This window comes from Phyllobates terribilis, unplaced genomic scaffold (genome assembly GCF_046119375.1).
Source record: "Phyllobates terribilis strain yellow unplaced genomic scaffold, ASM4611937v1 Scaffold_8__6_contigs__length_399053987, whole genome shotgun sequence".
NCBI lineage: Eukaryota > Metazoa > Chordata > Amphibia > Anura > Dendrobatidae > Phyllobates > Phyllobates terribilis.
The window spans coordinates 168513372-168539376 of record NW_027362768.1 but is presented as its reverse complement, the minus strand read 5'-3'; the positions used below and the strand labels follow the sequence as shown (position 1 = coordinate 168539376).

Genomic DNA, 26005 nt, shown 5'->3' with positions numbered 1-26005 from the left:
CCATTAAGTGCCTTTAACAGCTGCAAGTGGAGCGGTGCTCCGCGTGCGGCTGTCAATCTCTGACAGCAACATTTAACAGCCGGAAGCGGGTCACAAATCCCACCCATCAGCGCCCCTGTCACGTGATCTCGGGGTGTCAATGGGTTGTCATGACAGCCGTGGGTCTGCAGAAGACCCCCGTGCCTGTCATTGTGAATCTCCAGTGAACGCTGGCTCTTCGATGACGTTCATAGGAGATAGTAATTTCTGCCATACATAGCAGTGCTGAAGCCCCGCTATGCACAGGTGATCGGACGATGGCAGCTTCAAGTCCCCTAAGGACTATTGAAGTCAGTAAAAAACTAAAAATATATTCGGATTGTTTTTAGATTTTGATCGGACTTTTCTGAACAGATTTTATAATATATACATATATATTATACACACATATTCTGTGTTTCGAAATGTCGAATCAAAATAAAAAACAATCCGATGGGTAAACTACATACGGTAACGAGAAATAAAAACGGCCGAGTTACCTCCGCAACATCGCAATAAAAGGAGATCAAAACATATGTACCGCAAAATGGTATCCATCTAAAAGCACAGCATTTGGAGTTTCCAGTACACTATATGGTAAAATGAATATTATCATTCAAAAGTGCAACTTGTCCCATAAAAAAAAAAAAACTAGTCCTCATACAGCTATATTGACGGAAAAATAAAGTTATGACTCTTGGAAGGAGGAAAAAATGAAAGCGCAAAAATTAATATATTGCACTGTGTACTTACAATTGCTCCCTTTGCCTTTCTACCCAGTTAATTCTATTGGCAAACATCTCCGGCATACGATAAGGGCGAGGAGCTTTCCTTCTGTGCCACGACGTCCACTAGAGCAGTGGGTGCCTCACCACCGACCATCAGTTTTGCAGGTGTGCCCCGCCGCTGCGTGCAATGCTCTGCTTTCCCAATTTTGTGACTAAGAACTATAAAGGAAGCCTTATGATCTGTGCTGCGTTAAACAACCACCATGTTTGCTGCTGGGCAGTATTTTATTATCCTGACTACACAGGCAGACTGCAGTAACCTGTGATAGATGGCTCAGTGCGCATAGGCTGCCATTGTTCTCAGCAGCGCAAGTCCCAATTACATAAGACAATGCAGATTATACAGACAGCGCTGTATGAAATCCTCACCAAAATCCACAAATAAAAGTGTGCAAACTTCACTGCTGATTTTTTGTTCTAGATTTTTAGCGTATGCGTGCATCCAGAGAACGCATCCCTCTGTAGATCTACAGGAATAACCCACATCCAGCAACTACAAATGTAAAAAAAATAAAAAGCTTTAATATAAAAAAAAAGTGGTAATTCCTTTCTGTACACTAATATTTACAGAGCAAATGGGTAAAATAATAAACATCAATTCTCCTTGTCCACCAGGTAAGGATCAAGACATGTCTGAAAGAGGGAAAAAGCAAAGAATTATCATTTTTAGATTAAACACACGTATACCTCATTAATAAGGCCATTACCAACAACTAAAATATAATACAGCCCCCCCCCCCCCATGTACAAGAATATAACTACAATGATACTGCTCCCTATATACAAGAATATATCTACTATAATACTGCCCCCATGTACAAGAATATAACTACTATAATACTGCCCCTATGTACAAGAATAAAACTACTATAATACTGCTTCTATGTACAAGAATATAACTACTATAATACTGCTCCTATGTACAAGAATATAACTACTATAATGCTGCTCCCTATGTACAAGAATATAACTATAATACTGCCCCTATGTACAAGAATATAACTACTATAATACTGCCCCTATGTACAAGAATATAACTACTATAATACTGCTCCTATGTACAAGAATATAACTACTATAATACTGCTCCTATGTACAAGAATATAACTACTATAATACTGCTCCTATGTACAAGAATATAACTACTATAATACTGCTCCTATGTACAAGAATATAACTACTATAATACTGCTCCTATGTACAAGAATATAACTACTATAATACTGCCCCCTATGTACAATATAACTACTATAATACTGCTCCTATGTACAAGAATATAACTACTATAATACTGCTCCTATGTACAAGAATATAACTACTATAATACTGCTCCTATGTACAAGAATATAACTACTATAATACTGCTCCTATGTACAAGAATATAACTACTATAATACTGCTCCTATGTACAAGAATATAACTACTATAATACTGCCCCCTATGTACAATATAACTACTATAATACTGCTCCTATGTACAAGAATATAACTGCTATAATACTGCTCCTATGTACAAGAATATAACTACTATAATACTGCTCCTATGTACAAGAATATAGCTACTATAATACTGCTCCCTATGTACAAGCATATAACTATTGTAATACTGCCCCTATGTACAAGAATATAGCTACTATAATACTGCTCCCTATGTACAAGAATATAACTACTATAATACTGCCCCCTATGTACAAGAATATAACTACTATAATACTGCCCCCTATGTACAAGAATATAACTACTATAATACTGATCCCTATGTACAAGAATATAACTACTATAATACTGATCCCTATGTACAAGAATATAGCTACTATAATACTGCTCCTATGTAGAAGAATATAACTACTATAATACTGCCCCCTATGTACAAGAATATAACTACTATAATACTGATCCTATGTACAATAATATACAGGTGCATCTCACTAAATTAGAATATCATCAAAAAGTTAATTTATTTCAGTTCTTCTATACAAAAAGTGAAACTCCTATATTACAGTATATAGAGTCATTACAAACAGAGTGATCTATTTCAAGTGTTTATTTCTGTTAATGTTGATGATTATGGCTTACCGCCAATGAAAACAAAAGTCATTATCTCAGTAAATTAGAATAACAAAACACACCTGAAAGATCCTAGTTACTTACCGGTAACGGGATTTTACAGAGCCCATGACAGCACCACCTGAGAGAGGGTATCCGCCCACCAAGGACAGGAACCTACTGAATAAAAAGGCAGTACCTCTCTACCGCATCAGTTTTTGTTTCAGAGCATGAGAGGGCCTCCGAACAATAGGTTAGTACATAACTACCACCTAAACATTTCTTAATAAAACACCCTAAGAAGTGCACACCATAAGTGAGAAAAAAGGGGAGGGAATTAATAGGGTGCTGTCATGGGCTCTGTAAAATCCCGTTACCGGTAAGTAACTGGGATCTTTTCCCCTTCTCCCATGACAGCACCACCTGAGAGATCAGACAGCAGAGGGAGGGATCACCGCTTGCAACACCTTCCTCCCAAAGGACAGATCAGTAGAAGAGGAAAGGTTAAAACAGTAATGCTTATAAAATGTAGCGGGGGATGACCAAGTTGCCGCCTTACTTATGATGTCGATGGGCACATCCGCCTTCTCAGCCCAGGAAGCAGCTACAGCTCTGGTGGAGTGGGCCTTCAGGTTCTCTGGAACTGGCAGAGTAGAAGAGTATGCTAAGCCAATGGTGTCCCTGACCCACCTAGCTATGGTCCCCCTTGTAACCTTAAGCCCTTTCCTAGCCCCCTGAAATGAGATGAATAAGGCGTCACTTTTTCTCCAGGCCTTAGTTACCTCCACATACTGGACTAATACCCTCTTAACATCTAAAGTGTGAAGTTTTTGTTCCTCTGAATCTCTAGGGTCAGGATAGAAGGAAGGGAGAGTAATTATTTGTGTCCTATGGAATTTGGAGGCCACTTTTGGAAGATAAGACCAGACCCGGCCTAAGATTACTCTATCCATACACACCTGAGTGAACGGATGGTTTACTGACAGAACGTGCAGATCACTAACCCTACGAGCTGACGTTAGAGCTACCAGCATGGCTGTTTTTAAGGTGAGAATTTTCTCCGAAGCTTCCTCTAAGGGCTCAAAGGGAGGCTGGGTTAGCGCCTCTAGAACCAGATTAAGGTCCCAAGGAGGCATCCTTGGAGTAGGAATAGGTCTAGATCTACTGCAAGCTTTAATGAATCTGATGATCCACCTATTCGCTGCTAAGTCGTAATTATATAGTGCCCCCAGAGCTGATACTTGTACCTTAAGGGTACTGGTGGCTAACCCCCTGCTTAAGCCTTTCTGAAGGAATTTCAGGATGGCCCCGATAGGAACCCTCCCTTTGGCAGACTGACCCGAGGTAGACAGAAACTTAGCCCAGGTTCTGCCATAGATCCTAGTCGTCACCGCCTTCCTACTTGCCAGTAGAGTAGTAACTAGACCTGGAGAGAACCCTTCCTGCGTTAATGACCTTTCAAAATCCAGGCCGTCAAATGCAGGCCTGATCTTTGGTGATGGAAGACTGGGCCCTGCCTGAGGAGATCTGGTGTGTCCAGAAGAACCCATGGATTCGCTTGGGACATTCTCTTCATTCAAGGGAACCATGGTCTCTTGGGCCAAAACGGGGCGATCAATATAACCCTCGCCTGTTCTTCTCTGATCTTCCTCAGGATAGTAGGAATCAGCATTAGAGGGGAAAAGGCATAGGCCAGGGTAAAGTCCCAAGGAATTTGCAGCGCGTCCACCGCAAACGGCTTCTCCTTTGGATTCAGGGAGCAAAAGATTTTGGTCTTCCGATTGTGTTTGTCCGCAAACAGATCTATCTGAGGTTGTCCCCATCGTCCGACAATCTGCTGGAATACCGCTGGATTCAATTCCCATTCTCCTTGTTTCAAGATGTGTCGACTTAGAAAATCGTTTTTTTACGTTCTCCTCTCCTCTTATATGCAGCGCCGAGAGCATAAATAGATGACTCTCCGCAAAGCGAAGGATCTGGTCCGCTACTAACATCAGAGGAAGGGATCTGGTACCCCCCTGACGATTGATGTAGGCGACTGTCGTTCGGTTGTCCGACATTATCCGGATGTGATGACCCTGAAGAAGAGAACTGAACTCTACTACCCCGTTTCTGACTGCCAACAGCTCCCTCATATTGGAGGAGAGACCCGTCTCACTGTCCGACCAGAGGCCTTGTATTGAATGATCTCTCAGGTGAGCTCCCCAGCCTTCTGCGCTTGCGTCTGTCGTAATCGTATCCGACACCTGCAAAGACCAAGGAATCCCCAGAGATAGATTTACAGGATTCATCCACCACTCCAACGAGTTGATTACTAAACTTGAAAGGGATATTTTTCCATCCAGGCGACCTCTGAACCGTCTGTCTGCTGTCCGGATCTCCTGCTGAAGACGTCTGGAATGGAACTGGGCCCACGAACTGCTGGGATACAAGATGTCATCGTACCCAATAGAAAAATTGCATTCCTCAATGTCATGGATGGATTGTTGATTACACGTGATATGAGGGAACTGATCTTCAGTTTCTTGTCCTCTGGCAGAAAACAAGTCTGGTTTTCCAAGTCCAAATTGAGACCCAGGAATGACTGAACCTTTTTTGGTTCTAGTCTCGATTTTTCTAAGTTTAACATCCATCCCAGGCCATTTAGACTGGCCATGACTTCTGCCAGAGCCAGTGCGCAGAGCTGATTTGATCTGCCCACCACTAAAAAATCGTCCAGGTAAGGGATGACTAGGATATCCTTCTCCCTCAGATGCGCTGTGACTTCCAGGATCATTTTTGTGAAAACCCTTGGAGCCATGGAGATGCCAAAGGGAAGAGCTGCAAACTGAAAATGCCTTATATGCTTGCCGAACCGTACAGCTACCCTCAGAAACTGTTGGTGTGCAGGAAAGATTGGGACGTGGTAGTAAGCGTCCTTCTAATCGAGGACGCACATATAGCATTCTGGAAACAACATTTTTTTGGCGATTTTATTGATTCTATCTTGAATGGCCTGTAAATCAAATGGTCGTTCAGCTTCTTCAAGTTGACAATGGTTCTGAAGGAGCCATCCGGCTTCTTTATTAAGAGAGTTGAGTAAAACCCTCTCCCTTTCTCGGCTACAGGTGTTTCTACTAGAACCCCCTTCACAACCAGAGTGAGTACTTCCTGCTGCAGGGCCATCTGCTCCCTTAGGCCTCTGGGGGCTGAAATCCTGACGGTGCTTCTGGGAATGTTTTTGAACTCCAACTTCAGCCCCCTCCCGATTATCCCTAAAATCCAAGAACTGGACGATATTTTTTTCCCAGGCGGGAAGGAAGTGGGACAACCTTCCTCCCACCTGGGGAGGTCCGTCACTTAGGGGCTTTCTTACTCTCGGAGGATGGACCCCCGAACATGAAGCCTCTGTTATTCGGCTTCCTGTCTCTCCAACCACTTTGGTCTCTGGGAAACTTGCTCCGATTGTATTTCCTCTTCCGAAAGGAGCTCTTATATCGGGGAACAGACACAGTAAGAAACCCATGTTTCTTGTCCGCTGCCTTATCCAGGATGTCATCTAAGGCCTTCCCGAAAAGAAAGTCCCCTTCGCAAGGGATTGAGCAGAGTTTAGATTTTGACTGCACATCCCCTGGCCAGCTCTTGAGCCATAATGCCCTACGGGCTGCATTAGAAAGATTTGCTGACCTGGCAGCCAGCCTAACTGAATCTGCCAGGAATGCAGCCGCCCCCTGCAAAAGAGGAAGACCCGACAGAATTTTCTCTCTAGAGACATTCCCTTTGATCTGGTCCTCTAACTGTTGAAGCCAGATCATCATAGACCTGGCGGTGCAGGTGGTTGCCACTGCCGATTTCAGAGCCCCTGCCGAGGACTCCCAGGCCTGTTTTAAAAAAGACTCCACCTTTTTATCAAGCGGATCTTTTAGGGACCCCAAATGGCAGTGTGGATCTTTTTGAGGACTTCGCGATGGCCACATCAATTTTAGGGGTTTTGTCCCACTTAGCTGCATCCTCCTCTTCACAAGGGTATCTCCGCTTAGAAGAAGAAGGCAGCTGGCCTTTCCGCTCTGTTTTTTTCCATTCCCTATCTATAAGAGTCTTGATCCTCTCGTTAACTGGGAATGTGCGTCTCCTCTTCTGATCTAAGCCCCCGAACATGACGTCCTGAACTGTTCTGGGAGTTTTGGCATCGGCAATACCCATAGTCACTCTAATAGCCTTGACCAATTTCTCAGTATTATCCACCGAAAAACAAGGCCTATCCCCTCTATCATCATTCGAAGACTCTGATGAAGAGAGGTCAGAGAGGGAAGGATATTCCTTCGTGAAACGGGACTCTACTGATTCCTCTGAGTCCGAGGAAACCCGCTTCTGCTTCTTCCTCTTACGAGAGGTCAAGTTCTTTAAGGAATCCCTGACCTCCGTCTGGATTAAGGTTTTTAAATCCATAGAAAAACTAGGGGACTCCTCCGCTATAGTTTTCTGGATACAATCAGAGCAAAGGTTCTTAGCATAGGAGCTGGGAAGGCTATCTTTACATAATGCACACTCCTTATTCTTATTTTTGGAACTACTCTTTTTTGGTTCCTAACAACCAGAAGGAAATGAAAGGAGAGAAAAGAGAAAAAACAGAATAGCACATTAATAAGGTGAACTTGCACGAAGATCACTCGCCACACTGCCGTTCAGACTAGGGTACCAGAGGCGGTGGTTGCCGTTCACATGAACGTTCCCATCTGGCAGAGGTGGATTCACGAGATTTCTTCTGACCAGTTCTGCCGGCATTCGTACGACCCCCATTGCTGTGGCTCTGATGATGGGAAGACTCCCGTTGCTCCGGTTGTCTCACATTTTGCTTGAGCTGTTTAGGCGGCTGTGGCTGCTGCTGTTCCTCCTGCGGCGGTAACAGCTGCTGCCCAGGTGACTGCGGCTCCTCACTCATGATGACGGGGATGCAGACACCGCCATCTTGACAGCTTCCCATCCTTTTAAAGCATAAGGGGCTCCACTTCCTTGCAGGGCTATGGAGTCGGAGTCGTGGAGTCGGAGTCAGTTTTGGTTGGAGTCGGAGTCGGTAGAAATGTACCGACTCCAACTTTAAAAAAAATGTATTAATATTTCATAATTGAACTTTCATATGAATTTTATAAATGTTACTCAAATATATATGTTCTATCAAACGATGAACAACATTGATAAGCAGTTCTGCTGGAGATAGAGACATTTCTTACTTCTTGTGTGTCACTATTCTCCACTGCCCTTATCTAATCTTTTACTTAATGTATGAAACTGAAAGTGAAAATGTGTTGCAAATTCTTAGTAAAGCTCCTCCTCTAGACTAGATGTTTACTAGGTGTGCGTCTTCCAAGCATCTCACAGCTGCTACTCAGAAGAGGGAGACTGTAAGAAGTACTATCCTTTCAACAAACTTTGCATCAGTTAACTGTGAGTACATGAGGAATAACAGTATTACTGACCACTATATCAGTTGTACGACCTGGCAATAATTTTGTACAATTGTTTTTAGGAAAAACAATTGTCATTTGGATTGTGAATGCAGAATTAAAAACCTGAGAATGTCAAAGAAGCGTCACATTAAATCAGCTGTATTTGAACATTTCACCATCACTCAAGATAGAAAACATTATGTCTGTCAGTGTATGACAAATGATCCAGACGAAAACAAATGCTGTGAAGCCAAGATCAGTGCATATTCAGGCAAAGATAAAAATGCTCCTACCAGAGCTTCTAATCTAAAGAGACATTTACAGCGCTTTCATCCAGAAGTACTGAAAGCAGTGGATGAGAAAGACTGCATCCAAACCAATGAACCAGTGCCCAGCTCTTCCAGCCAAACAAAGGAGCAGAGAACTTTGCAGCCATCAGTTGCAAGATATTTTGTCAGTGACAAAGTTACTGTGACAATGACAGTAGATACATTTAAAAAACAGATCATAGAGCTTGTTGTAAAGGATAGTGTGCCCATTTCATTATTTTCACGACCAGCTTTTATGTGTCTGAATGGGGAAATGGCCCGCAAGCTTGGTGTTTCTCTGGAGAGAGAGAGTATTAGAAAATTAGTAATCGAAGAAGCTTTTAAACAAAAGGAAGAACTTAAAAAAAAAACTCTCAAGGGACGCTTTCTGTTTCTTAAAATGGATGCCTGCACACGTCACAGAGTGAACTATTTTGCCATCAATGTCCGATTTGTTTGTGACAAAAATGAAATAGTTACCAAGACATTGGCAGTAAAAGACACCAAAGCGCATCACACCAGTGAGTTTCTCCCGGTCTTGGTGGAAAAGGTTCTGCAAGACTATGAACTTAAAAAAGAGCAAGTTCTGTCATAACCGACAATGCTTCAAATATGATAAGTACTGTTAGCGCATCAACATATACAGTGATGCGGATTCCATGCGGTCTAATGCAAGTCAATGGCGGCAAAAGAGCAGCGTTTCCGCAAAATTAATTGACATGCTGCGGATTTTTGACCGCAGCGTTTACGCTGCGGAAAAATCCGCATCATGGGCACAGCACATGCGGATTTCCATTGGGGAACATTGCTGCCCTTCTACCATGCGTTTTTCATGCGTTTCCGCGGCGTTTACGCAACTGCAAAAACGCCGCGGAAACGCATGAAAAACGCATCGTGTGAACTCAGCCTTAAGCTAATGAATGAGAGTAATGATGGTGACCAGCAGCTAGAAGCACATTCTGGGTCCACAGACACAGAAATGTTTGAAATAGAGGGACACCGTATTGTAACTGAGGAGCAAACTGAAGTTGCTTCAGATGAACAGCAACATGATAGTTTAGATGATCTTGTTGAAACTGTGTCAATCCGTTCTTTCATTCATCACATGCGCTGTGTTGTGCATACGCTACAGCTGGCTATAAGAGACAGTCTGCAAGAAGATGCTGCTGCACTGATTGGCAAGGTGAGAAAATTGGCTACTGTTGCCAGAACCCCTAAAGTTGACTCAATTTTGAAGAGACGTGCTGGAAAAGGGGCAATTATTGATCAAGCCACACGATGGGGCAGTACTTACTTAACCCCTTCGCAACCTTGGGTTTTGTCGTTTTTGCTTTTTTGTTTTTTGCTCCCCTTGTTCCCAGAGCCATAGCGTTTTTATTTTTTGGACAATATGGCCGTGTGAGGGCTTATTTTTTGCGGGACAAGTTGTACTTTTCAACACCATTACTAGTTTTACCATATCGTGTACGGGAAAAAAATTCCAAGTGCGGTAAAATTGCGAAAAAAGTGCAATACCACAGTTGTTTTTTATTTATTTTTTTTACCACGTTCACTGAATGCTAAAACTAACCTGCCATTCTTATTCTCCAGGTCATTACGAGTTTGTAGACACCAAACATGTATAGGTTATTTTATATTTAAGTGGTGAAAAAAATTTCCAAAATTTGGTAAAAAAAAAAAAAATAGCGCCATTTTCTGAGACCGGTAGCGTCTCCATTTTTCGGGATCTGGGACTGGGTGAGGGCTTATTTTTTTGCGCGCCGGGCTGACGTTTTTATTGATAACATTTTGGGGTAGATCCGATGTTTTGATCGCCCTTTATTGCATTTTATTGCAATTTTGCAGCAACCAAAAAAAGTAATTCTGGCGTTTAGAATTTTTTTCTCGCTACACAGTTTACCGATCGGATTAATTATTTTTTTTATATTGATAGATGGGGCGATTCTGAACGCGGCGATACCAAATATGTGTATGTGTTTTTTTTTTTTATATATATTTTATTTTGAATGGGGCGAAAGGGGGGTGATTTAAACTTTTATATATTTTTAAAAACATTTTTTTTCCACTTACTGCATGCTTCAATAGTCTCCATAAGAGACTAGTAGCATCAGTTGTCTGATCGTCTCTGCTACATACAGGGGATCAGCAGATCCCCTGCATATAGCAGAAATGCTCCTGTGCTATGAGCACCGACCACTAGGTGGCGCTCATAGCGCCGAGATCATGACAACCACAGGCGTCTGCTGCAGACCCTGGGTTGTCATGCCCACCCATCGGTGAGCCGCGATCATGTGACGTGGTCGCTGATGGGCGGGGCTTATGACGCGCAGCCCGGAAGCACACGTTAAATGCCGCTGTCGGAGATTGACAGCGGCATTTAACATGTTAACAGCCGTGGGTGGATCGCGATTCCACCTGCGGCTGTTGCGGGCACATGTCAGCTGTAATAATCAGCTGACATGTGCTCGGTTCAGTGCGGGCTCAGTGCAGCAGCCCTCACTGAACCGGGGGTACGCAAATGTGCGTACTAAGACGTCATGGGTTGGAAAGGGGTTAATGATTCAGCGCTTGGTTGAACTGAAGACCTTTCTTGTAGACATGGCTAACCCTCAACTGACGCTAAATGAAAGTCAGTGGAATCAGGTGACTGAGCTGGAAAAATTGCTAGAGCACCCATTTACAGTGACTAAAAAAGGACAAGCAGAGGACTTAACTCCAGGTATTTTCTTAAAGGAGTGGAAGAACCTGATGTTTCGCCTGTCCCAAAGAGGAGGGTTAATTGCAAGTGGCATTGCTACATCAGAGGAGCTACTATTACATTCTTTTGGCAGCTGTTTATGTAGACCCAACGCATCGGATTCTTCTAGATGATCAACAGCTAACTAAAGGAAAAGAAGCTCTGCTTGAAATAGCAGTAAGGATGAAAGGGTTGCAGAACAGGCAGGAGGAACAAGAAGAATTTGGTCGTCCTGCCACGTCTTCACCCTCATCATCAACTGATGAAGAATTTAATTTCGAAAAATATTTGGATCACAAGGACCGTGCAAAACGTTCCCGCATAGAAGAAGAGTCATCCCCATCAAAGAACACAGCCAGTACATTTCATGTGCACGAAAAGAAATTGAGAAATTTGACCGTTCATCAAAAATAACAGTGCAACAAGCGATTCCTCTGTATCCTGACATTGTCACAGATGTTGCCCATGTGGTTACTGCTTTGCCACCAACCCAAGTTAGTGTAGAGAGGTTGTTCTCTGCTCTCAAAATAATTAGATCAGATTTGAGGGCATCCATGAAGGAGGATCTGACAGAGGCAATACTTTTTCTGAGGACAAATTTATAGATGTCTTCTTATTAACTGCATAACAGTGTTTATTGCATATTTACTTACAAGAGTTTAGAAAAGTTTAGAAAAGTTATTTGCTATATTCTAATAAATATAGTTTTTGCTCTAAGTGGTCTGATTACTTATATGATGGTGAGAAACTGAATAAGCACGATGTTAATATTTTACAACAGTAAATTTATTGTTACGAATTGGCCATTTATGAAGGAGTCGGAGCCGGAGCCGGAACCTGATAAAATCCAGGAGTCGGAGTCGCAACTGTGGCTTATAGACTCCACAGCCCTGCTTCCTTGGGCCCCTCCCCTTCCGGCAGCAGTGTGCTCTCTCTTTTCCATTTAACTTTTTTTTTTTATATATTATCTCATATATATATATATTATTATATAAAAAGACAGCACCATTTAATCATTACTCACTAGTGGGTGCCAGGCCTCCAGACAGTCTGTCCAAACTGTTGCATATCAATAGAAAGTATATCAAAAGGCAGCACTCCAAAAATTCTTTAGAAGAAAATGGACGTTAATGAGCCCAAAAAGCAATGTTTTGGTTCACAGAACCTTTTTCAAGCAGAGTTCAAATGCATATGATGCAATATATATAGTTACAAGCAGTGATTCCATAATTACAATTAATTTATATAAAAACATGATTTCACAAAAAAAGTGCAGAAGTGCGTATCTCAAAATACTATTCAGTTACATACATAGTGATAAAATTTTAAACAAGTACATTATTATCATTAATATCATGATCCATAACTCTCATAAAGTGACAAGTGCTTGCGCATGTTTTTCTCCCAGGAGACCCACATTATCTCGTCACATGACCGGGGCAAACCTAGTCCGCCCACATCGTGAAGTCACCGGGCATGCGCAGATTGGATTCTGAGACGCCGGGAACAGCGTGGAGGAAGTAGGAAGTGTGGTTATGCATGATTGCTGCGGGGCGAGTCGCACCCTCAAATGTATTATTTATAATGTACACCTGGCACTAATGAATATCAATCAAAGCACTTGTCACTTTATGAGTTATGGATCATGATATTAAATGATAATAATGTACTTGTTTAAAATTTTATCACTATGTATGTAACTGAATAGTATTTTGAGATATGCACTTCTGCACTTTTTTTGTGAAATCATGTTTTTGTATAAATTAATTGTAATTATGGAATCACTGCCTGTAACTATATATATTGCATCATATGCATTTGAACTCTGCTTGAAAAAGGTTCTGTGAACCGAAACATTGCTTTTTGGGCTCATTAACGTCCATTTTTTCTAAAGAATTTTTGGAGTGCTGCCTTTTGAGATATATATTTACATTAAAATATATATATTCTTTTTTTTTTCTCTACACCTGCCAGCTGGCGCGCTACACCGCAGGATCCCTCCTGCGCATGTGCAGACCCAGCAGCTGCCGGCGCGCTTGCAAACGGGGATGACCTGGAAATCGTACCCCACGCAAGCGCAGACCCCGGTGCACTCGTGCTAGGGCGTGACACGACCCAGCGCGTGCGCAGCCCAGACTTCCGGCGCGCTACGTCACAGGGCGCGACGCGAACCTGCATGTGCGCAGCCCGGAAGGCCTGCCTGCCGGCGCGCCCAGCCACGGCCACCGTGCGTGCGCAGACCTGGCTGCAGGACCCAGCGCACGCGGGAGAGGACCCCGGAAGGCGCGCCCCCCCCGCACGCAGACCCAGGTACAGCAAGATGGGGCTGGGAACAGAGGGCCATCTGCTGTCTCTTCATGGCCTCCAGGCCGCATCGATCCCGGGATCCACTCCAGATCCCACGAACAGGTAGGTGAGGCACCACCTAGAGAGGCTCCCATCAAGGACAGGAACCAAAACTGATGCGGAAGAGAGGTACCGCCTTTTTATTCAATAGGTTCCTGCCCTTCGTGGGCGGATACCCTCTCTCAGGTGGTGCTGTCATGGGAGAAGGGGAAAAAGTCTTCCTAAGCGTTTAAAAAGATCCCTTAGTCTGTTTCAGTAGGCTCCACAATCATGGGGAAGACTGCTGACTTGACAGATGTCCAGAAGTCAGTCATTGACACACTCCACAAGGTCCCAGAGTCTGGAGGAAGAATGGAGAGGCCACAATCCAAGCTGCTTGAGGTCTAGTGTGAAGTTTCCACAATCAGTGATGGTTTGGGGAGCCATGTCACCTGCTGGTGTAGGTCCACTGTGTTTTATCAAGACAAAAGTCAGTGCAGCCGTCTACCAGGACATTTTAGAGCACTTAAGGCTATGTGCCCACGATGCAGAAATGCTCTGGATATTTTCCTGAGCGTTTCTGCATCTCCCTGGCAGAAAAAAAACTCATGCGGATTGTACATGTGGATTGTACATGTGGATTGTACATGCGGATTGTACATGCGGATTGTACATGCGTTTTTCCTGCCAGGGACATGCGGATGTGAAGCGTTCTTCACATGCATTTCCGCATGCGGGTTGTCAAGCGCTTTCCAAGCGATTTTAGCATCACTGGGAAAGTGCTTGATAACTTGGTCACACTATATAAATCCATGCAACCGGCATGGATTGATATAGTGTGACCTTAAAGAATGATAAAAATTAAATATTATACTTACCTTCTGATGGCCCCTGGTGTCCTTATCCGATCCGTCCTGGCTTGCCGAGAGCTCGCGATAGTCTAAAAGGACCTGCCATGACATCATTTAGTCATGTGACGGGTCACGTTTCCGCGTCACATGACTAAATGACGTCGTGGCAGGTCCTTTTACCATTGCGAACTGCCGACAAGCCAGGACGCATCACTTTGGAGACCGGGGGCCATCAGAAGGCAATTTATTTTATTTTTTTTTACAGGTGCTATGGTACCCGGGTCCGGAGGAGAGTCTCCTCTTCTCCAAACCCGGGTACCATCCGCACATTGAAACGCATGTTATCCGCATATGCAGATGAAATGCGGTCCAATGCAAGTCAATGGAGGCGAAAACGCCGCGATTCCGCTAAATAATTGGTAGTGCTGCGTATTTTTCCGCAATGGAAATTTCCGCAGCATGTGCACAGCACATGCAGATTATCATTGGGGAACATTGTAGACCATCTACCAAGCGTTTTTTTATGTGTTTCCGCAGCGGAATTCAGTAAGCCAACATTTCGGATTTTAAAAACATTTTTCAAGCTGTTGTTATAAAGTATTCTAATTTACTGAGATAATGACTTTTGTGTTTTCATTGGCTGTAAGCCATAATCATCAACATTAACACAAATAAACACTTGAAATAGATCCCTCTGTGTGTAATGACTCTATATAATATAGGAGTTTCACTTTTAGTATTGAAGAACTGAAATAAATGAACTGTTTGATAATATTCTAATTTAGTGAGATGAACCTGTAACTACTATAATACCAGCATATCGCAACCATACACCCGCCTTGTCCTTCCACCTCTCACCTGGTACAGCGCTCGCTCCTTCCTCAGTCTGGCGTAGAATTGGAGAACATAGGGATTTGCATTTACGGCTTTAGGATCAAAATCCATGACCCGTAGCCCTTCCAAGCTGCGAGCTCTGGAGAGCGCTACATACGCCTGGCCGCTCTCAAACACCCGAGACAGCGAGATCTCCACACAGTCCAGCGTCATCCCCTGCAGAAACAAATCGAATCAGACATTGGCCATAGTACTGCATCGGATGTTCCCTAGGCGGAGGGCGACGTACCTGACTCTTGTGTATGGAAATGGCCCACGCCAGCTTCAGAGGTAACTGCTGTCTGCTCAGGAAGACGCCGCCGTGAGCTTTAATGACCCAGCGCTCCGGCTTCATGACCTCCGTGATCCCGCACAGAAAACGCACTTTGGGCAAAGCTGAAGAGATGAACAAGAAGTTACAATGTGTGAATAATAGATGAGAAAAATCAAGGATAAAACAGAAAACAGCAGGTCAGGGTGGGATTAGGAGCTTGGATTTAGGGGCTGCGGTGGGGTAACGGGACGTTTAGTAACGAGGCCTCCAGTATGGACAGGACGTGTCCTCCGCCCACAGTAGATACATTGTATCCAGTCATTCAAACTTTAACTGACGCTTCAGAACTTGCAGCGGAATGTCCGTGTATTCCACTAGCTCCTCCCCTTTCCATACAATCTTATAAAGCACCAACTGTCATCTGTGTCAGTAATGGGAAGATCCGTCTTCAATGAATCCAGATTTTACGCCGGTTAATTTTTAACCCCTCACTGGACTCAGGATCCCTAGAACCAATATTTTTGATTGGGGATGGGGGTACAGCCTATATTTTAGGACTGGGGGCAGGTATCAGTGTTATCTTGTGCTGTTCTTGGGAGTGGAGGATTCTCATCATTTCTGTTATCACTTACGTCTTTCTGTCCCTTCAAACCCAACGACGACTCCTCGCGCTCCGTTCACTAAACCGCGGGCGACGTCCAGATTCTTGGTCAGCATCACCTGCAGTGCAATCAGAGGAGAATTAACGGAGCAAAGTCTGCAGAGGACACTGATGAGGCCTTATACTCCAGTCACAACCAGATCTGCAGTCAGTGTTATCCATTTCCTGTTGGCCCACAGATATTGGACATTTTACTGGCGTCCCCTCTGCTGGTTCAGTATCTGCAGAGTGTGCTCCGCTGCATTGCATCGTGGGAATAGTTAGTCACAATACAGAAGAGGGGTTGGGTCTGTGGCGATAACGGAAAGCACGTGGTGCTGTATGGGATGTTCGCCAAATTGACAGATAAGTGCGAACACCATCACAAAGTCTAAATGTTAGTCGGCAGAATTGTGAATACTGCTCTAGAGGTGAGGAGTAGAGTATTTGATCCAACATCATTAACACGAGGAATATAGCAGGAATATGGAAATTTAAAGGGGGATCTCCACCACCGCTTTCTTTCACACGGGGAGTTGTGTCGGCAGATCCCTGACTATCATGCACACATCTGCAGTCCGCAGCGCCGCTTACAGTCTGATGCTGACGCAAGTGGCACGGGAGACCCCTTAAAGAAGACCCTTTACTGTAAAGCTCGGCTCATCCCTGGTTAGTCTGATCTCCCACAACCCGAAGCCACAAGAAGACAAACACAAGGTTTGCACAGAGACTTTAGCATCTCCGCAGGACAAGGCTCCAGCACCGATGGCCCCAGTAAAGGTTGGGGCCGATCCAGCTTTCCCCTCGCCGTCCGCTCTTCTCTCACCTGCGCCCCTTTCTTCAGCAGGATCTGCTCCCCGACAGGACACTGCGCATTTACAGTCCTCACCAGCATCGGGTCACTGTCCAGGGCGTCGTACTTGTGCATCTCCCCTGCAGACAGAACAGAGCGTCATGTATCACTGCAATCACAGAGATAGAGGGGAGGACAGCTCAGCATAGCCCTTTTCTTAAAGGGGATGAGGACTCTTATTGTGCAGCCAACATAAAAATGGCAGCAATGGTGTAGGTAACCTTGGTTTAAAAAAAAAAAAAAAATTATTTTTAGATCTGCAGCCCCTATATGGAGCAATGTGTCTCCATGGTAACAGACTACAAACAAACTGTGTAGTCTGACCCTGCAGTCATGTGTTACTCCACTATCAAGTAGCAGCCATTATAGAGGCCTACAAAGGGCTGATTAGCATATGCGCCTCCGTCAGCTTTATGAGGGGTCCTATTCATACCCGGTAGTTGCTGCAATCTACGCTCGTTCGTCAGGTCTACATCGTCTTTGTGGGTGCACAGCCGAGTCGCCAGGATCCCGTCTCGCTCAATTTTGTTGTTCCCGGTCAGTAGCAGCTGCCTCGTCACCTCTTCAGTGCATCTGATGGCAAAATATTCAGTGTCCAGTGATATAAAGGGCTAGTTCAGAATTAGCAAAATATGGTTGCTTTCTTCTAGAAACAGCGCCACCTACGTCTACTGTTTGAGTTAGGTACTACAGTTCAGCTCTATTGCAATGAATGATGCTGAGCGGCAATACCATACACAACCTGTTTATACGGGTGGCGCTGTTTTTAGAAAATTCTTAATCTTTTTTTTACAGATTGTGGCAGCATGAGAGTTTATAAACGAACTAGTAAAACTGCTGCTGCCACTGACATGACGGAGACCGCTACCTGGAAACTCGTGACCAATAGGCCTGTCTTGATGCTACAGGTTTGAAGTCATTACAATATTCTGCAACTACAAATCCCAGCATGCCACAATAGAAAAAGAGCTGTCAGAGCAAACTGGGAGTTTTAGTTCTGCAAAAAATCCGCCCTCACCTGCCCCCGCAACGCACACAGCGAGCCGTCCGCCCTCACAACGCGCACAGCGAGCCGTCCGCCCGCACAACGCGCACAGCGAGCCGCCCGCACAACGCGCACAGCGAGCCGGCCGCCCGCCCTCACAACGCACACAGCGAGCCGTCCGCCCTCACAACGCGCACAGCGAGCCGTCCGCCCGCACAACGCGCACAGCGAGCCGCCCGCACAACGCGCACAGCGAGCCGGCCGCCCGCACAACGCGCACAGCGAGCCGCCCGCCCGCCCTCACAACGCGCACAGCAAGCCGTCCGCCCTCACAACGCGCACAGCGAGCCGTCCGCCCGCACAACGCGCACAGCGAGCCGTCCGCCCGCACAACGCGCACAGCGAGCCGCCCGCACAACGCGCACAGCGAGCCGGCCGCCCGCACAACGCGCACAGCGAGCCGTCCGCCCGCCCTCACAACGCGCACAGCGAGCCGTCCGCCCGCCCTCACAACGCGCACAGCGAGCCGTCCGCCCTCACAACGCGCACAGCGAGCCGTCCGCCCTCACAACGCGCACAGCGAGCCGTCCGCCCTCACAACGCGCACAGCGAGCCGTCCGCCCGCACAACGCGCACAGCGAGCCGCCCGCACAACGCGCACAGCGAGCCGGCCGCCCGCACAACGCGCACAGCGAGCCGGCCGCCCGCACAACGCGCACAGCGAGCCGTCCGCCCTCACAACGCGCACAGCGAGCCGGCCGCCCGCACAACGCGCACAGCGAGCCGGCCGCCCGCACAACGCGCACAGCGAGCCGGCCGCCCGCACAACGCGCACAGCGAGCCGGCCGCCCGCACAACGCGCACAGCGAGCCGGCCGCCCGCACAACGCGCACAGCGAGCCGTCCGCCCTCACAACGCGCACAGCGAGCCGGCCGCCCGCACAACGCGCACAGCGAGCCGGCCGCCCGCACAACGCGCACAGCGAGCCGGCCGCCCGCACAACGCGCACAGCGAGCCGGCCGCCCGCACAACGCGCACAGCGAGCCGGCCGCCCGCACAACGCGCACAGCGAGCCGTCCGCCCTCACAACGCGCACAGCGAGCCGTCCGCCCTCACAACGCGCACAGCGAGCCGTCCGCCCTCACAACGCGCACAGCGAGCCGGCCGCCCGCACAACGCGCACAGCGAGCCGTCCGCCCTCACAACGTGCACAGCGAGCCGTCCGCCCTCACCTGCCCCCACAACGCACACAGCGAGCCGTCCGCCCGCACAACGCGCACAGCGAGCCGTCCGCCCTCACAACGCGCACAGCGAGCCGTCCGCCCTCACAACGCGCACAGCGAGCCGTCCGCCCTCACAACGCGCACAGCGAGCCGTCCGCCCTCACAACGCGCACAGCGAGCCGTCCGCCCTCACAACGCGCACAGCGAGCCGTCCGCCCTCACAACGCGCACAGCGAGCCGTCCGCCCTCACAACGCGCACAGCGAGCCGTCCGCCCTCACAACGCGCACAGCGAGCCGTCCGCCCTCACAACGCGCACAGCGAGCCGTCCGCCCTCACAACGCGCACAGCGAGCCGTCCGCCCTCACAACGCACACAGCGAGCCGTCCGCCCTCACAACGCACACAGCGAGCCGTCCGCCCTCACAACGCACACAGCGAGCCGTCCGCCCTCACAACGCACACAGCGAGCCGTCCGCCCTCACAACGCACACAGCGAGCCGTCCGCCCTCACCTGCCCCCACAACGCACACAGCGAGCCGGCCACCCTCACCTGCCCCCACAACGCACACAGCGAGCCGTCCGCCCCCACAACGCACACAGCGAGCCGGCCGCCCCCACAACGCACACAGCGAGCCGGCCGCCCCCACAACGCACACAGCGAGCCGGCCGCCCTCACAACGCACACAGCGAGCCGGCCGCCCTCACAACGCACACAGCGAGCCGGCCGCCCTCACAACGCACACAGCGAGCCGGCCGCCCTCACAACGCACACAGCGAGCCGGCCGCCCTCACCTGCCCAGACGGATGGCCTGCAGCAGAGCTATGAACTTCTTGTCCGTCTGTCTCCGTACTTCCGTCAGCTCCATGGTCAGGTTGATGCATCTCCTCCAGCTTTTGGCCTGAGGGGCAGAGATATCCCGGTAATTAGTAGAGAGGCACAAGATGCTACTTCAGCACCCATCAGGGGTGACATTTCGAGGAATGATGTAACTTTGGGAACTGCCCATTGATGGTAACGCAGATTCCTACCTGAAAGCAGAACTTGGTCTGACTTGAGGCCTGAGTCACCGGCGGAAGTTGTAGAAAATCGCCACAAACGATGAGCTGGATCCCTCCGAAAGGCTGATCCCGCCCGCGGACCGCCCTGCGAGGAGTGACAATATGGATCAGTATTCAGCCTCATAACCCCCTCAGACCCCGCCCTCCAGAACAGCCTCCATACCTGGCGACAGCCTCCAGCTTATCAAAGAACTCCCCTTCCACCATGGAGATCTCATCTATGATCAGCTGCTGGCAGCTTATCCAGTGCTGACGGACCCCCGGCCTCTTGGCCAACTCTACACACTGCTCCAGTGGAGCCTTCCCAGAACCGATCCCTAAAACCAAGATAAAAGAAAGATCCAACTGTAGAAGACAATCACCATCATTCATCACTGTCAAAACAGTAATATAAAAAGCTCCACTAGGGGGAGCTAACATGTATACAAAGCGCTCCCCCCTAGTGGTGGCTGCAGGCAGAACCAATTTTATCATGTGTCTCTATAGCTGGTGCAGGCCATTGTAGACACCATGAAAAGCTTTCATTGATGTAGCAGGATAGCGCCCCCCCACAGGCCATAGGAGATATATGGGTATACATACATACATACATACATATATATATATTTTTTTAATCTCTAATGGATTGATGCACCACTCCTTAGGTTATTTCTCACCTGCAAAGGCATGTAGTGTGGTGCCGCCAATATGACAGGCTGCCACCCCGGTACTCGCTGTGGCATAAGTGCTTTTAGGGGGCAGAGCCCCGATAATCCTCTTCAGCAGATAAGACTTTCCTGTGCCTGGAAATAAGGAGACAGGTAATTGATAAGGAGGGATCAGCAGTTCACAGATCAGGACAAGTCAAGATATAATAAAAGCCTCCATTCTTTACACTGCAGGATGTATCAAGAGAACTAGATAAATAAAAAAAAATATAAAACATAAATAAAACACAATGTTTATGTTACAAAGTAATTGGTGATTATTGTTTGAAAGAAAAGAAATGTATTAGAAGTCGTCTTCACCGACCTGCACTTCCTGTGAAGAACACATTCTTCCCGCTGAGGACGGTGCTGAGAACCGTGGACTGCTCGGTGGAGAGATGCAGCTGCTGGGGCATGGTCAGAGTCGGCTTCTTACTGGGACGGAGCTCAGAAATCTAGAAATTAAATATATGAGGTTATGTAAGATACATAGATCTACGCACAGACAATTCTAACCTTTCCTGAGGTCTTGTACATGAAACAGAAGTAGGTGTCACTATTCACTGCATTTCTGGAATTCTGTTCATCAGGCAAAAAATGAACCATGAGATTTTACTTTTTCCCATAAAGAGAGAAATGTGGTTCATCAAAGAGACATCACTGATCCTGTCCTGACCAGGGAAAATATCACACTTCCCAGAATGAGAAGCAAGTGATGCAAGTCAAGCCTACAGAATGGTGAGTGCAGCTCTGGAGTATAATACAGGATGTAACTCAGGATCAGTACAGGATCAGTAATGTAATGTATGTACACAGTGACTGCACCAGCAGAATAGTGAGTGCAGCTCTGGAGTATAATACAGGATGTAACTCACGATCAGTACAGGAATACCACATTGTCCTGTAACCTACCAGACTGTTCTCGGATGATGCCGTCCTCGGACGTTTCTGCGGACATCGGTTTGCAGCGTTGGCTCCTCTGTTACTGAGCCCCTTCCCCTTCACAGGAGTCTGACTGTTGACTTTTGCTCGCATTTCGTTGGCCTGCTCCAAGTCCTTCTTCTGTACAGGACTGATGGTCTCAAATACCCGTGGGAGCCCTGACAGCAGACGCATGCGCTCGTTCACCGGCTTCTCACCCTTCCCCGCCTCGTGCTTAATCATTAGGGTTTTCATGAAATGCTTCAGTTTGTCGGAGGGGCAGTTGGAGATCAGCAGCTGGACATTTTCCGGTTGCAGCACGATGGAGCTCTTCCCATCTTGGATGAAGCGAGTGAAGATCTGGATCTGCTTCAGGATGAAGTTTTGGGGTAACTTCCCATCACTGACCTTCAGCACCAGCTCCCGAAATTCATTGCGTCCCAGAGAGGTGAAGGCGTTACGGATGACCTTACGTTTCAGCGTCTGTCCAGATGCATTCAGATACTCGATGGCGACGCTGCTCTGAATCTCTGGGGACAGGTGGTCGGCCAGATTCATCCTCCTGAAAGAGGAGTCAAAAGTTATGTCACTCAGCAAGTACTTTGTATGTTCTCCCCATGTTTGCGTGGGTTTCCTCCCACACTCCAAAGACATACTGATCGGGAATGTAGATTGTGAGCCCCAATGGGATATGATGATGATGATGATGATGGATGATGATGTTTGTAGCGCTGTGGAATATAATGGTGCTATATAAGTGAGTAAAATAAATAAATTATGCAGTGTGATATAGGTGGGCACAATGGTGAGAGGAGACCCCCGACCAGCAAGAAGCAACTAAAAGTGGCAAATCCCAGTAACACAGTATTCTTCCTCTGTCAACTTCAGAATTGACATCAATCACAGAGTTCTGCTCTGAGGGCTACAAAGCAGCTTCTACCACAGATGGAAAATCAGACAATTCACAAATAATTTACCGTCATCTTTTGTTTCATTTGTAGCGGAATTTCTGCCTTATTAAAAGTGTTATTCCAATAAGAGCAAGTTATGGCCTATTGCGGAGGGTCTCGCCATTGGGACCCCTATGGATACTGGGATTGGGGACACCTCCGGCCATTTCCAGCTCTCCAATAACAATGAATGAGTGGGACTGTGGTGAATGTGCTCAACCATTGCTCCATTCGGGTGGGACCCTATAGGTCATAACTTCTCTTAGTGGAATACCCCTTTAATAATCCAGAAATAAAAATAAAGAAAAAAAAATTGCAAATGAATCCCTATAAATGCCGGATTAAAGGAATTTTACTATGAAATGTATATACGTATATGGCTCATATCGGATCTTGTGGACACAATGAGCCATTAGTGCACACGGACGTCACCTTGCAGCAGTGACAGATACATTACAGCTCAGCAGCCATTACACGCAGGGATCTGCTGGAGCAGCAGCGGCTTTACCTTGTGTTCTGTACGTGGCGGCTCCCACTCCCGGATCAGCCCCGTGTCTCGCCCGGTCCCCGGCTCTGCCCCCCGCAGCCGCCTCGTTTCCTTCTCTCCCCGGCTCTGATTCCCCGGATCCTGCATCAAACAAGAAACAAAGTTCAAATTCGCCGGCTCAGAAATTCAACCAATCAGAAATTAGACATTTAAAGAATCAACCAATCGCGTACCAGTGACGTCAAAGTCATCGAACCGTTGAAGCCCTGGATGTTTTGGTCACGTGGCTCCCTCCTCGGAAGTCGCGGCGTCCATCTTTGTTTGGGGAAACTCATGGTTGTGTTTATGTGGCAGCTGCTGGCAAAGAAAAAGCACAAATCCTCATAGTTCTGGGCTGATTCTTGTAGAAAACGCTGCAGACAAAACCCCTTGTGTCAATTTCTATAAAATAAAAAATTATGAAAGTTGAAAGTTAATTATGGCAAGAGGGTCCTAGAACTCATTTCAATGTGAGGGATTATTTAGAAGAGAAGACAACCCCCAAGGAGCCCTGCTCAGTCAGATAAAGGGAGTGCACCTCACACTCATGGGGCCCAGCAGTTTTTGACAGAATTCTGGTGTAAAATGTTGCAACTTTTTCCAGTTTTACGCCGTCCTGGACGGATACATCTGGTGTTAGAAAGGTGGTCGGAGCGCAGGCGCGGACTCCACAGCGCAGAAATAGTGTCGAAAATTTCTTAAAGGGGTTTTCCAGGCCGAGAAGACAAGTCTGCAGTAACTAAGTGATTACAAACAGCCACGTGGTGATAAGTGTCACGGCCCCCCGTATTCTCCGTGCCCATGGGCGGTCCCAGGACCACATGTATCTGATGTGCCGACTGCCGTCCGTCTCGCTTCTCATAGAGACCCAGCAAATTTGTCTTATCAGAAAACCCCTCTAATCAGAGGATATAAAACTTCACTTTAGCGCCGGAGCATCTTTTGGAAATCACATCAGATTTGATGATAGAAATAGCGCTGCCGCCATATTCTCTCCATCCAGCAGCAGACGCCATCTGAGAGACGCCATTATAAGTCAGCGGGGTCCACCGGTCACTGCAGGTCTCTGCCAGGAGCCTAAGGCCTCATTCACACATCCATGTTGCACGTGCGTGTTCTGTCTTTTTACAGCATATAGTCTATGGGGCTGTTCACACATCCGTTTTTTTCTGGCAGTGCGGATGACAAGTCCTAATACAAATCTATGGGTCTGTGGAAAACTCGTTCAGCACACGGATGGCATTCATTTACTGTTCATTTAGAAGAGACGCTTTGTCATTTATTTATCCATTTGTGAAAAACACTGATGACACACTGATCCAAAATACTGATGACACACTGATCCAAAATACTGATGACACTGCTACCATTTTTTCTTTTTTCACGTATGTGTTTACACATGGACATGTGAAGGAGGACTGAGGCTGCGTTTACACCGACCGATCACAAGCCATTAAATGAGCGCTGATCAACTGCATCCTCATCCTCCTACCCATCCAGGAATTCAACAGAGACACTGCCGGGTTTGGGGGGCTGTCCTGCTTTTAACTGTATCTGTATCTTTTTGGCTAGGTTTTTTTTCTTTTTTAAATTCCATTGGAGTAGAGGGACATCATACTGCGAGAAGGGGCATCATACTGTGTAGGGAGATGGGAAGGCCATCATACTGTCTAAGGAATCTAAGGAAGGGGCTATGGGGGCATTATACTGTGTGTGTGGGGGAGCTGTGGGAGCAATATTCTGCGTGGGGGGGCATTATACTGTGTGGGGAGATCTATGGGGTCATTATACTGCGTGGTGGATCTGTGGGGCCATTATACTGTGTGGGGGGCAATGGGTGCATTAGACTTTGTGGAGGCCATTATACAGTGTGAGGGGATCTTTGGGGCCGTTATACTGTGTAGGGGGACAATGAGGGCATTATACTCTGTGTGTGGGGGGGGTTCTGTAGGGGCCATTGTACTGTGTGTGGGGGGATCTGTGGGGCCATTATACTGTGTTGGGGGATTTGTTGGGCCATTATATTGTGTGGAGGGATCTGTGGGGGCATTATTCTGTGTGCAGGGATCTGTGAGGGCATTATACTGTGCGGGGGGATCTGTGGGGGCCATTATACTGTGTGGGGTGTTCCGTTGGGGCCATTATACTGTGTTGGGGGATTTGTGGGGGCCATTATATTGTGTGGAGGATCTGTGGGGGTATTATTCTGTGTGCAGGGATCTGTGGGGGCATTATACTGTGTGGGGGGATCTGTGGTGGCCATTATATTGTGTGGGAGATCTGTGGGGGCATTATACTGTGTGGAGGGATCTTTGGGGGCATTACACTGTGTGCAGGGATCTGTGGGGGCCATTATACTGTGTGGAGGGATCTTTGGGGCATTATACTGTGTGCAGGGATCTGTGGGGGCATTATACTGTGTGGGGGGCATTGAGGGCGTTATACTCTAGGGGTGTCAGTCTTTCTTGTCCTTCAGATTTGGGAAGTGAATATACAAGTTGTTCTGTGCTCGGTTA

At 47.0% G+C, this 26005-nt stretch overlaps 1 protein-coding gene across 2 annotated transcripts; it reads right to left on the bottom strand.

Annotated features, from left to right (window-relative positions):
- Positions 1-790: 790 nt before the first annotated feature.
- Positions 791-23628, bottom strand: PIF1 (PIF1 5'-to-3' DNA helicase). 2 transcript variants are annotated; one of them, XM_073642650.1, is made up of 13 exons: positions 23472-23628; positions 22005-22575; positions 21418-21547; positions 21063-21188; positions 20570-20723; positions 20377-20491; positions 20140-20246; positions 17572-17711; positions 17112-17218; positions 16278-16365; positions 15622-15767; positions 15357-15548; positions 791-1299 (listed from the first exon to the last, which is right to left on the bottom strand). In XM_073642650.1, exons 2-13 carry the CDS (start codon positions 22569-22571, stop codon positions 1126-1128), a joined length of 2046 nt encoding a protein of 681 aa, XP_073498751.1. In that variant the 5' UTR covers positions 22572-22575; positions 23472-23628; the 3' UTR covers positions 791-1125. The 2 variants fall into 2 exon arrangements, with proteins under 2 accessions (XP_073498751.1, XP_073498752.1); XM_073642651.1 differs by having other exon boundaries at positions 1183-1439.
- Positions 23629-26005: the final 2377 nt, after the last annotated feature.

Excerpts from the sequence above, each read along its gene's own strand:
- PIF1 (XM_073642650.1), bottom strand. The coding sequence starts at position 22,571 with ATGAATCTGGCCGACCACCTGTCCCCAGAGATTCAGAGCAGCGTCGCC. Across the intron at positions 20,247-20,376 it reads AGACCAAGTTCTGCTTTCAG|GCCAAAAGCTGGAGGAGATG; the intron begins GTAGGAATCTGC and ends TCTGCCCCTCAG. Across the intron at positions 15,549-15,621 it reads TTTCCATACACAAGAGTCAG|GGGATGACGCTGGACTGTGT; the intron begins GTACGTCGCCCT and ends TTGTTTCTGCAG.